Source organism: Mugil cephalus, chromosome 17 (assembly GCF_022458985.1).
Source record: "Mugil cephalus isolate CIBA_MC_2020 chromosome 17, CIBA_Mcephalus_1.1, whole genome shotgun sequence".
Classification (NCBI taxonomy): domain Eukaryota; kingdom Metazoa; phylum Chordata; class Actinopteri; order Mugiliformes; family Mugilidae; genus Mugil; species Mugil cephalus.
This window is the reverse complement of record NC_061786.1, coordinates 22,122,017-22,135,049: the sequence shown is the minus strand read 5'-3', so window position 1 is coordinate 22,135,049 and position 13,033 is coordinate 22,122,017. Positions and strand designations below refer to the sequence as shown.

The following is a 13,033-nucleotide window of genomic DNA, read 5'->3' as shown; positions in this document are numbered from 1 at the left end:
ATTTTGGACATTTGAAGACGTCTATTCAGAACTTATTTAAATAATTAATTAAAAAGTCGATTCATGGACCAAACCTGCAGCATGACAACAAAAACCTGCTGCAGGAAAACAAAGGTGCTGTGGTTCTGTTAGATTTTGAATTATTTGAATTGATTTCAGAATAAACATCCTCAGTCATGAAGTCCTGGTTTTTCTAGTCCTGGTACAGACAGATTAGCATAAACTTGAATGTCTAAATCTCTTCTTTTCATAATAATCAGTAGAATGAAGTCAGATGGAACCAAACACTTGTTGACGTCAGGTTTATTGTCATGTGGGAGGAGAGCTGCTGCTTTTCCTGCTGTTTTTAGTGACCGTCCTCCACATGTCGTTCAGGGCGACTCGAGCCATGAGTAACGTGATGGTGAAGTTACGTCGGTACCACTCCCTGGATGTGAAAAAAACAAAAGACATGTAAGCGGCTGCAGAGGTGGAGGACACGTGTTTTCTTTTGGTGACGGTTTGACGCTCGTTCGTGTCCTCGAAGCCTCGGGAAAAACTCACTTGTTGTAATTCGCGTGTCGAACTCGGTTTCTGTCCAGGAAGCTTTTATAAAACTGGGCCATGTCTTCGCTGCTCAGAGTCCGACGTCGTCCTGAGGACAGAGACAGAGAGACTATAAATACCGCCTCCTGTTTGGTGGAACAATCAGCCATAACATTACGACCTAACGTTGTTTATGTCTCTGGTTTTACTTCTCCTCTTCCTCCTCCCTTCTACCTCTTCTTCCATTTATCTCTTCTTCTCTTCCTCCCCATCGCTGATCGGTACAGACCAGGATTTGCCCCGAACAGGTGCAGTTGTGACCCAGATTATGGTCCTTGTCAAAGTCTCTTAAAATTTTCCATCTCTCCATTTTTTTTCCTGCTTCTAACATCCAAAAACTTTGAGGATCTTAATGTTCATTTCTTGTCTAATTTGACGCCCTCACTGACAGGGAGCCGGTCATAATCTTATGGCTGATGGGTGATCATCGTCTCATCCTCACCGTCTTCGTCGCGTAGAGTCAGACCTTTCGACTTGAGCTGTGAGATGATGAAAGTCTCTTTTTCCTGCAGAGAAACAGATTAAATTATTATTATTATTATTAATGTCTCTGTTTATTGTGCGATGTCGCCCTCTGCTGGTGAAAGAGGAAACTCTGACGCACTGTACAGATCATATGATGATGAACCAGAGGAAATATTAAGTAATTCAGCTTTAATTTAGTGCTTTAAACCATTAAAAACTTTAATCCGATTTAATCACGATTAAATATCAGTAATTCTTAATCTATATTAATCGTGTTTCATTTTGCATGAGCAAACAGACTCAAGAAAGACACCTTGAAATAACTGAACTGCTTTTTGTCTTTTTTAAACCAACATGTGTCCACGTTAATGTCCCTGTTGCTACTGAGACGAACTAACTTGTTGACATTGTCCAACGAGAGGACAGCTGAGAACAGTCTCTCCCAGTGAACAGTGGTTTGCAGGAGTGGACACATATTTGTCTTTGTCTTGGTTTGTCTTGGTTTGTCTCTGTGAAGTTGGACGACGCATTAGTCAAAGTTCTAGCAGAATCCCTGACTAACATGGTGTTAATGTGCTTTGGTGAAAAGAAAACTCCTTCCTGCAGAGTGTGATAATACTTTATGTTGGTCCACTGTCCCGTCTTGTTTTTTTTTTTTGTCCTCTAATGTCCCATGTAGACGACCAACCTGCTGTTTAGCGTCTTCCATCTTTATCGGTTGGTTCTGCTTCCTGTCACTACATTTGCACATGTGTGATCGTGACGACGGATTAATCCGAGTTAACGGGTTCATTTTCACAGTCATAATTTAACTATTTATCATTTAACTACTTCAAGTTTTATTTTTCTTTGCAGCGAGTTAATTAGTGGACGGATTATTATTCAATTAGATTATTCTGTACGAGTACATGTCGTTTTCTACAGATAACGAGTACATTTTTTCTGTTTTCTCCAGTAATTTACCTCGTTATTTATCTCGTTATCTTATTCCTCTAGAATAATTATCTATTAAACATTAAAGCACAAACCAAACAGTAGCTCTATTACATTATTATTATTATTAGTGTTAAGAGCATCTATCAGTCAGCGTGGCAGCTCACGTATGACGGACTCTCTCAAATTAAATATATCGTTAATAATGAGATAAATAACTCGAGAAAAACACAGGAAATGAACTCGTTATCACGTGGAAAATGGAGGAAATAATATTTATGAATGTGTGACTGTTTAGGGCTTCAGTAGTTTCCTTCACAACGTCCATCATTTGTTTTCTTTCTGCATTTCCTTTGTTTGTATTGGTAATAATATATATACCTAAAAATGACTTAAAACATCAGTGTCTACAGCAGCTTGGAGGAATTTGGTTCTATTCCTCAGGACAGAACCTCTTCAGTTCTGAGATCTGTGGCTTTTTTCGTGTCAACAATAATCGTGGAATATTCACTGTTTTTAGATGATTTCCTTCGCTCTATTTTCATGCAAAAGTCTTGTTTTTCCCAGAGTAAATAAAACTACGTCTAAGAGAGGATGACGTGTCCGTCTGCTGGTCCTTCACCTGGTTGAAGCTGACGTTCTGCTTGGTCCAGAACTCGTGGTTCCAGTCCTCCGTCTCCTGCCTCAGGTGTCGCAGCCGCTTCTCCAGCTCGGACTCGTTCTCGGGGACGTGGTAAATGATCGGCCGCAGGTTGGACAGAGGGTTCGGGGGCCCGATCCAGTCGTGTGTGGAGCCGGGCGGCGGTCTGAAGCCGGATCTCTGCACGCAGAAGGAGAACGAGGTAAAGAAATGACGTGCAGAAACAATTTTAACACAAAATAAATCAAAGATTTAAGGAGTTGCCAAGTTAAAGGACAGTTTTATCTGGTGCAGCATCATTTTACTTTGATGATGGAATAAATGAGGGGATATTGAGAGGGAAATATTTTATTTTATTTAATAAATAAAATATTAAAAATAATTATAATAACACACATACTTGAGAGCTACAGTAAGTATAGTACAATAATAAATATATATACATTTATTTTGCTTAGCCTAATTTTAACAATACATTTTTTATATTTTTTTTTTTACCCTGAAAATATTTAAAAATATTTTAGTTTAGAAAACTCCCTACTGCGTGACAGTATATTTTTCTAATAATAATTTTACTCTTGATTTTTTTAAATGCATAACTTTAATTCGAAATTTAATATTTTTACTCCTAAAATGTAAAAATATTTCAGTATCGAACCACGAAATGTAAACACAACTGTCTCCATAGGACTAAATGACTAAAAAAGTGGCGTGTTTATAAAATATTAATAATAATACGAACCTCCGGTGGATTCTCCCGCTGGGCGGACTGTCCGGAGCTACAGAGCCGGCTGCCCGCTGCTGATATCCGGACTGAGTGCAGGGAGCAGAGGGTCAAACTACCGAGGCTCCTCCATGTTAAACACCCCATTGCTGCGCCGGCGGCCATTTTGAAAAACCGTCACTAACCGGCGCCTTAAATATAACAAATGACGTCATCGACCGTTACCAGAACGTCCTTCCGTACGTAACCAACCGCTGTTATGGTCATGTGACCACAGCGGGAGGGAGTATTAGCGCGCTCGAAAACCTCACCGGCGCAAATTACCGCTTTACGTGCTGCCTGAGTTCCATTTGGTTTCCCCGCTTTTTGCTGAAGCGGCACAGCGTCGCGGATATATGAAGCGCACCCAATGTAGGACAACCAAAAAATTACACTGGGTTAGCAAAAGTAAATCCGTTACTTCTGAAGATAACAAGTTTATGTAAATTTATTCCACTCGTTCAGGAGTTTTATTGCACGTTAAATAAAATTGTATTTGAAAACGCTCTATTAAAGCCAGCAAAGCAATGTTTATATGAATTTATGAACTCCGCGTTAGATCTTAGTCGTCAACAGGAAAGTTAACCACTTAGTTCGTCTCGTTTCTGAGAGTCGACTCTTTTACCACAGGCTCTGAAATTAGAATCGACTCTATCAGCTCCTGAACGGCTCTTTATTTAGTATCGTTTATAGATATTTTAAATATTTTATTTAGTCCAATGAATCAAATACAGATGGTTTGTGTGTGTGATAGACTCTTTTGCATTCAACGTCTTTATGAGGAGCTTAATAGTTGTCTAATTTTGTGCAGTTATTCTGTTACACAAGCATTTTTACTTTTCTTTTAACATTTCAATAAAACTTTAAATTGTTCAAACAAATGAACAAAACCCTGCAAGGAGAAAGAAAAGGGGAAAAAAATCATTGGGATTCGGCTCTTCTGATTCACTACCAAGCATTGGCTCTTGGAGCAAGAAGGTTGCTTGGTCAAAGCTAATGCTAGGCTAACATTTTGCTTTATTACCGCCACAGTTCAACTGGCTGTACAAATAATAACACCATACAAATATGAAAAGATGCAAAAAATAAAAATAAATAATAACCACAAAGAGACATAACATGACATAAAAAATACACAAAATGTAGAAAAATATTGTAGATAAACACAGTATTTACTCAAAACTACAAGGAGTCAGAAATTTATCACAGAAAAAGCAAGAAAAAACTCCAAAGACCAAGCAGTAACCATTAATAAAAAATAAAATAACCATACAGGTGTACACTACAATTACAAAGAGACAAACACGCTAAAAGCAGGAATGCACAAAATGTCCACAAACATGTGCAACTAAGGAAACTCAAAATAACAAATAACAAATAACAAATAAATGACAAAGGAGACATAAAATGACTGAAACAAAGCAACTACAACAAGACACAAAATGTCCAAAACACAACAGCAAAGAGACAGAAATCTATTTAGGAAGAGACACAAAATCTCCTGACACACACACGCAACAGCTACAAAGATGTGAAGAGGAACTTCAAGCAGAGACGCACAAAATATCCACAAAGACGTGAAACTACACAGAGATACATGACAATAACAGACAAATACACGACAAAATTACTTAAAAACTGCATAAATGGACTTTAACACAACTATAAGAGATGACACAGCCAGAAACAAATGATCTGTGTTGAATTATACCAACAAATCAACTATTGTTTTTATTGTTTTTTTATCTTTATTTATTCCCCTGGATCAACAAACACTGAGGCTGATTTACACCCTGACTCATTCTCTGGACCGAACCGTGTGTCGGCAGATACAGATTACACACCTTTCTTCTTCGGTGGTGTCTCCCCCCACAAACTGTCAGAGTCAGGACGGCCGGAGAACGACATCCGTGACTCATCACGTCTGAAACCCATTTATATCAAACAGTGCATTCTAGGATTACCGTAAATACCACGGTTCCTCAAAGGCGACACGTTGCCCTTATACGCCGTCGTTACGGTAACTGCCCTTTGCTCCTCTTCCTGAAGGTTATTACGCTCTTATAACCTGCAGCAAATTAAAAATAAAATAGCCATTTTCTGACCTTTTTATGATCTAAATAAATAAATAAATAAAAGAAGTAGGTGGATATTTTGAGCCTTAGACGTTAAAGCGTAAAAGTAAATGTGTTTTCCTCCCTGACTCTTTTCTTTTTCTAGGTCAGGCTGAACTCTTTGTTTCTGGAGGTTTAGTTCCTCACTTTATGCAAGTGAAGCGTGATGCTTGATGGATGCATTTTGGAGCGTAAATATATGTGCAAAAAAGTATGGAGTAACCAGAGGGATGGATGTCAGTGACGATGAAATAGGAATCTACTCTACCACACAGGACGCCGGCTGCTTTAGAGGAGAGCGAATCTATAAACCGACCTCCTCTCTCCTGACTGCAGCGGGCTGTGATTGGCCCGGTGAATGCTGACAGCACCAGGCTTCTCTGTGGTGGAGGGAGGAGATGGGAGGAGATGGGAGGAGGTGGGGAGGGAGGGGGGGGGGCTGCAGCCTGACTCTATAAAAGCTCAGGATCTGCAGCATCACTGAACTGGTGCAGTGCAAAAGCGCTCGCTCATCCTCACCGATGGTGTGCAGAACAAGGGGGACATAAAAATCCTTTTCTTAAAACAAACACACAAAAAAAAAAAAAAAAACCCCACAACAAAAAATTCATCATGAGCTACGATTCCTACATCTCCTACCGCCGCCCTTGGGACAGCTACAAAGGCTCCCGAACCAAATCCTCCATGTCTTCCTCTTTCTACTCGTCTTCCCGAGCTCCTCCACCGCCAGGGAAGAGGATCCTGAGGACGGCCTCGTCCTCGCTGCCGGACGGGTCCCAGAGGATGGACCTGGCTCAGGCCAGCTCCCTCAACACGGAGCTGCTCGGGGTGAGGTCCCAGGAGAGGGCTCAGCTGGTGGACCTCAACGACCGCTTCGCCACGTACATCGAGAAGGTGAGACACCTGGAGCTGCAGAACCGGGCCCTGCTGGCCGAGCTGGACGCGCTGAAGAGGCGGCAGAGCGACCCGTCCCGCCTGCAGGGGCTTTACGAGGGGGAGGCGCGGAGCCTGAGGGCCATGATCGATTCGGAGAGCGGCGAGAAGATGCGCATGGAGGCGGAGAGGGACTATCTGCGGGACGTGTACGAGCAGATGAAGGAGCGCTGCGAGGAGGAGGCGAGGCGGCGCGTGGACGCCGAGGAGGCTCTGCAGAGGGCCCGGGAGGAGGCGAGCCGGGCCGTGGTCTACAACTGCGACGCCGAGGCCACCGTGGCGTCCCTGTCCGACGAGATGGCGTTCCTGAAGAAGGTGTTCGCGGAGGAGCAGGCGGAGCTGCAGGCGCAGCTGCAGGTGGCCAGCATCAGCGTGGACGTGGAGGTGTCCCGGCCCGACCTGTCCAGCGCCCTGCGGGACATCCGGGCCCAGTACGAGCGGCTGGCGCACAAGAACATGCAGGCGGCCGAGGAGTGGTACCAGAGCAAGTTCGCCAGCGTGGCGGAGATGGCGAGCAAGAACAACGAGGCGGTGCACGCCATCCGGGAGGAGACGCAGGAGTACCGGAGGCTGCTCCAGTCCCGCTCGTCGGAGATCGACGCGCTCAGGAACGTCATCAACTCCCTGAACAAGCAGCTGGAGGATCTGGAGGAGACGCAGGCCAAGGAGGTGACGAAGTACCAGGTCAGTGACGTTTATATGGTGCACGGTGCAAATTATTGCATCTCAACTCAACCGGGAAGTAGAGAAACATCAAACGTCCTCATCTTTTCCTGCAAGATGAGCTGTGAATATATTCTCCATCCTCCGCCTGCTTTAGTGCTGTGCAGGAAACGAGGGCCGGCTCGAATCTGCAAGGTCACAGCGTGCATGACGACGAATGTCCGTGTCTTTCTGCTTTCACAGATGAGGATCAGCGAGCTGGAGCAGGACATCGCCGAAGCCAAGCAGGAGATGGCTCGATACCTGAGAGAGTACCAGGACCTCCTCAACGTGAAGATGGCTCTCGATATTGAGATCGCTGCGTACAGGTGAGACGCCGACAGACGTTTTCCACCGGGAGCACGTAAAACGCGAAGAAGGAAGAGCTAAAGTTTTTCTCCTTTCTCGTTTCAGGAAACTTCTGGAGGGGGAGGAGATTCGACTGGCTTACCCTTCCCTCCCAGGGCTCATTTAGAATTAAAAGCCACCAACCCGGCGTAAAACCTTCATCCTCTCTCATTTCTTTGACATCCTCCCCTTCATCGTCTTTCCTCCCCCCCCCCCCAAAAAAAATACCCCCTCCCACACATTTCATTCCTTCCTCCTCCCAAAACTAAAAAAAACGCTCATCTTTCTCAAGACAGCTGCGCCCTTGTGCTAAACAAGAGGTCCAACAAACAAGAAGTCCCCCTTCTTCTACACACGTTCTGACACCACACATCAAGAAGACGGCGAACGTGGAAAAAAACGCAGAGTGGCTGCACTGCATTAGTTACGCAAAGCTACGTCGAGACGGACGGACGCGTTGTTGTTGTCGTTTCTTGGTCGAGTTCCTCCCGTTTTTTTCGTGCACATTAGTTAAACAACAGAGTTAAACATTTGACCTTATAAATAAATAAAAAAAAAGCCTCACTGTGCAAACATTTGACCAATTGTTTGTGACGGAGGACGAAAAACTAAGAGTAGAAGCTCGTGTTTGAGGAACTCCACCAATAAATGACACGACATCCTGGTTCTGTGGTAGTAGTAGTAGTAGTCAGTGAACCAGTAACCTTAAAATCTTCCTTTCAATGCGTTAGAAACCCATTGTTTCGTTTTTTAGTTCGTCTTCCTCCGCTTTTACACTTGCAGGAAGCTTTAAGTTCTTCCTTGTGCACGTGCAAATGCGGTGGAGGGTAAAAACGTTACTGGTTCCCCCCGTTTTTAATCGAGCAGTGTGTCTCTCTCATGCTAGATTTTTCATTTGAAGCTTAGTTGTGAAACTGAAAGATAAAGTGCAGGGGCTCCTTGTTGTCTGTCTGCTAAACCTAGACCTAGATGGTGCTTTACATCTCTGAAACTAATACAAAGTCTGCACCATTACACGCTCGGTGTCCATGTAACAGCCGGCAACAAGCTGAATAAACATATAACTGACCTGCAACCTCGTATTTTGTGTTTTCTTTTGACTTTTACATTAAAAGGGGAATTACGTCGCCTGGTTTATAGCTGATAATGATGACACAGCTCAGGTTTCCTCTTACCTACGACTTTCAATGTCACCGGACTGTGATTTCCCATCATCCTCTGTTCCTGACTGGAGCTGGAACGAGTTCATCGATGCCTCGGTCACTGGTCTGACTCCAGGAATCACACTGAAGAAAAGAAAGAAAACACTCAAACCTTTTGATAGATAAATTAAAAATACATAATAGAATTAGTGTTGTCAGTGTTTGGGTTTAACAAGTTTTTGTTTGTTTGTTTTGAAGAAATGGTGGAATTAAGGCAGCGTCCTGATGGGTCACAGGTGTGAACAGTAGCTTAACAGCACGGAGCACGTTTATTATCGTGTCTTGCAGCTGAGCCATTGTTTAGGTGACTGGTTTTTAGACAAACTGTCTGCAGTAAAATCCACTGACCCTGAGATATGTCCAAAGTCTCCTTGTGCATTTATAAGCTGCTTTCAATGCATGTAATTGATTAATATTTTATTATTATGCCTATATAGATATTCTATCTGCAGAATTTTCTTTAAAAAATAACAAATATACAGTTGATTCTATTCATTGAAGCATTGTAACAGCAGTAAAACATAATATAAAACACATTTTCCCTCAAATATTATCATCAGGATAATACAGAAAGAACAGGATTTATTGGACAGATGTCTGTATTGTCAACCACTTAATTCAGAATTCACAATAATAAATAAATATATATTCATGTAATATTTTAAGAAAGCCAAAAGATGTGTTACTCTTAAGGGTATCTGTACAAATTAAATTAAATTAAATTAAAGAGTTCACAGTGTATGAAAATGTGCACTGATTTTGTTTGTCATATTATCATAGGCAAATCTTTTTTCTTTTTTTTTTCTTTTTTAAAAAAACAAGAAAAACTTTTTGTTTTATTCTTATTAATTTTATTATTATTTTATTATTGTCTTATTTTTAGGGGTGCTGGGACAAAGTTTACCTCCTATAAATTGGGTAGACACGTCCATGAAAAAATCGTATCTTATCTTATCTTAACTGATTAATAATCTAAAAAACATTCAGATTTATAATGAATCTGTCTTAATTATTTTTATCGGACCGATATCACCTCCCACCAGTAGGTGGCGGTAGAGTCTTTCTATGTTAATAATCACTTCCGCCGGTCAGAGGTCAACAACATGGCCGTCGCCTTGTGTCGATAACATTTCTGTCTCAATGTGAACTCTAAACACACATTTTTTATAACTTTAAATGTTTCCATCACCCGCGACATTTTAGCGACTGAAGAACCCGCGGCTGTAGCGACGTTTCCACGCCGACATGTTCCAGGTAGTTTCCCGGCGGAGCGCCCAGGTTTCCCGGCTCCTCTCGCCCGGGAGAGCCGTGCTCGTCGAGGCTGTGCGCGGCCGAAAGTCCCGCGGGGACCCGGTGGCCAAGTCCAAGGAGGGGCGGATTAAAGTGCCTCCACCCGTGGACCCGGTGGAGATGGTGGTGATGAAGGAGAGATTCTCCGAGTACCAGCTCATGATGACGGCGCTTCGGTACGTGAATTAATCCAGGATGTTTAAAAATATAAATTTTTAATGTTTGTACATCCACTTAATTTCACGGAAAAATATTATTATTATTATTTTATTTACTTATTTTAATTCCCTTATTTTTATTCTTGCAAATATTTTATATATTTATATTTTATTAAATTTTCTGCTAAGTTGATGGAGTTAAACAGTGGTTTTATCATAATGTAATTTTTTTTTCTTATTAAACAAAATTAACTATTTATAAGAAAATTAATTATCTGCTACATCCCAACCAGAACAAACAGTAATAATAATTAAAATAATGTCAGACTGCAGACGCCCCTTTAAACATTAATGTTTGGTTTTCAAAGTAGAGAAATAAAAGAAAATAATTTTAAAGCTTCTTTTTCTTGTATTTGTCAGCATGGCGTTTAAGGAGGAGGTGCTGCGGAAGAAGTACGAGGAGGAGACGGGCTCCCGGGCGGAGGAGAGGGCGAGGCAGGAGGCGGAGGAGCATCGCCGCCTCATGGCCTGGAACAATGAGGAGAACCAGCGTCTCCTCACGCTCAGGTGAGAAGAGGCAAAAAATACAAAAAAATAAAGAAATAAAAGGCTCCACCTGTGATTTAACTAATAGGTACGAGCCTCTTATTGGATAATTGCTGCGTGAGCGATTATGTTTTAGTTATGTTTTGCTCCTCATTTCTTCAACAACCATGTTGGTCTGTTTGAAAAGGGTCAAATCTTTGGCTGCATCGAGCAGAGAAAACATCTGAGGAGACTGAGACAGAAACTGCTAGAAATGTGCGAATGAAGCCTTGAGAAGCTTCTGGATTAGAGTCGAGTGTCAGCGTTTTGAAATTGACGTCTTACTTGATTCATATATCACATATTTTTGCTTTGAAGTGAGATGACGAGTGTTTCAGCGTCAGTTTTGTGTAGATATATATGAATGAAAGCTTCACTGGAAACCACTTATAATGGGGATGATCATAAGGACGTCCCACACAAAGTTAATGTGAAAAGATTCAAATCAAACACTGTAGATTTACTTTTTTTGGGAACGATTCTGAAGGAATTCAGGTTGTGTTTGTGGTTGTGCAACAAAATGGCTTCAACCGGCTTCTTGTCTGTCTGACTGTTTCACGATCCTTTAAAAACATCCTCCACATGGGACAGAGGATCGTTTTCTTCTGGTCACATTCTTCATGATTTCTCTCGTAGCTCTGGGGGGTTTTTATGGGACAGCAGCATCTTTTTAAACCAGTCAGAGCTCTGTGCATGAGTTATGTTTGAGTAAATGCTACATGATGCAAAACGTCATTTTCTTCTGGTTTCATTGATAAAAGTCATTATAGGATTTAACCAACACATACTCTAGTTGAAATGTGCAATAATAAGTTATGTACAGTCTGGATCTTTTGCAAAAAGCTGCAGTGATATGAGGTTCATTAATGAAGAGGCTCTAAAGATTCACTCACGTCCCTTGTTTCATTGTGACGTATGAAGCCTCAAATGTGATCACAGAGTTTCTAACTAGTCCCGTTCAATAGAGTGAAAGATGCTTCAGAGCCTCAGTGTTGAACATCCCGTCTATAGAAACTACTAAAACTGGGTTAAGAACTGTTCAACGCTGCATTATGAAAAAGTTGAAGGACAGTGAGGAACCATCGTCTTCCAGGAAGAAATGAGGTCGGAAATAAATCCTGATTGATAGCGATTAGTTAAACGTTGGGGGAAAATCTGTAGAACTCAGGACTATGTTTAATAGTGAACGTTGGAGCATTTCCACATGTACAATGTGAAGATAAGTCAAGGGATTTTAACCACTAATCAGCGAGGACAACCGTGAAAAAGGTTTCAATCTGCTGTGGAGTATAAAGTCTGGACTCCATGGAAGAAGATCCTTTTCCTTTTCCATAAATGGATTTTAAGATCTCGACCGTTTTGTTCCAGAATGCAGCGGGTGCAGAAGGAGGAGGAGGAAGCTCAGCAGAAGCGTCTCGAAGCTGCGCTTAAACTCGACCAGGAAAAGGAGGAACTGATCAAAGAGAAAGAGAAGGAGATTCTACAGCTGCAGGTCTGAACGTGATGCAGATTTAAAAAAAAAAAAACAAATCCGGCGTAATTCAGTTTTTAAATTCGATCTCCGGTTCACGTTTGCTTTCTTACAGGAGGACGTGAAGAACTTCATCACCTTGGAGAACTTGGATCAGCGAATCGAGGAGGCTCTGGACAATCCGAAGAATTACAACTTCGCCCTGGACAAGGAGGGGAGGGTCGTGAAACAGACGCTGCTGCGGTGAAAAAGCAGCGTCTGTGTGTGTTACAGTCGGGACTCGGTACATGAACCCGGAGGAGGATGTTTCAAACCTGAACTCTGAACAGCGTCGGAGTCGGAGTCGGCTCAGACCTGGACCTGACGCTTTATTTTCAATGTTTCTGCTTCGTGTTCGTCCTCGTTTGAGTCTCCACGTTCGATGTGTGAAGTAAATTAATGTTTTTTTTTTCCTTGAGTTAACAACAAATAAAGGAAGTAAATATAATCATGTATAATTATTCTGATGTATATACATCTACGTAAGTTTTTTTTTACTTATATTAATGCTCCAATTCATATTATACCAGGAAGTATAATTAAATTACAGTTTTCTTAATTTGCGCCATTTTTACAAATAATGTAACGGTGAACATTTTATTTTGGAAAATCCAGCATATTCAAGGGCTTTAACTTTGGAAGGCGAGCGTACTTCCTGGCAGCTTCCTGAAAAGAAAACCTGAACTCAAGACACATACCTGGAGGAGAAAGAAGCTGTAAGCTGAGAGTCTGCAGTCTCACCACTAGATGGCGTCATATCCCAGACACGGGTCCTTTAAGTTTTCCTTCCAGCGCTGCTAATCTG

The 13,033-nt window shown here is 41.9% G+C and overlaps 3 protein-coding genes across 3 annotated transcripts; 2 read left to right on the top strand and 1 right to left on the bottom strand.

Annotated features, from left to right (window-relative positions):
• Window positions 1–286: 286 nt before the first annotated feature.
• On the bottom strand, window positions 287–3,667 carry LOC125024089 (cytochrome c oxidase assembly factor 8). Its single transcript, XM_047611764.1, has 5 exons — window positions 3,366–3,667; window positions 2,606–2,803; window positions 1,028–1,091; window positions 544–634; window positions 287–427 (listed from the first exon to the last, which is right to left on the bottom strand). The coding sequence occupies exons 1-5, from the start codon at window positions 3,510–3,512 to the stop codon at window positions 310–312; spliced, it is 618 nt and encodes a 205-aa protein (XP_047467720.1). The 5' UTR covers window positions 3,513–3,667; the 3' UTR covers window positions 287–309.
• Window positions 3,668–5,973: 2,306 nt separating this feature from the next.
• On the top strand, window positions 5,974–8,558 carry si:dkey-33c12.3 (uncharacterized protein LOC335380 homolog). The gene is made up of 3 exons (XM_047611759.1): window positions 5,974–7,117; window positions 7,340–7,464; window positions 7,550–8,558. Exons 1-3 carry the CDS (start codon window positions 6,113–6,115, stop codon window positions 7,608–7,610), a joined length of 1,191 nt encoding a protein of 396 aa, XP_047467715.1. The 5' UTR covers window positions 5,974–6,112; the 3' UTR covers window positions 7,611–8,558.
• Window positions 8,559–9,758: 1,200 nt separating this feature from the next.
• mrps26 (mitochondrial ribosomal protein S26) lies at window positions 9,759–12,676 on the top strand. Its single transcript, XM_047611762.1, has 4 exons — window positions 9,759–10,151; window positions 10,554–10,700; window positions 12,087–12,210; window positions 12,305–12,676. The coding sequence occupies exons 1-4, from the start codon at window positions 9,931–9,933 to the stop codon at window positions 12,434–12,436; spliced, it is 624 nt and encodes a 207-aa protein (XP_047467718.1). The 5' UTR covers window positions 9,759–9,930; the 3' UTR covers window positions 12,437–12,676.
• Window positions 12,677–13,033: the final 357 nt, after the last annotated feature.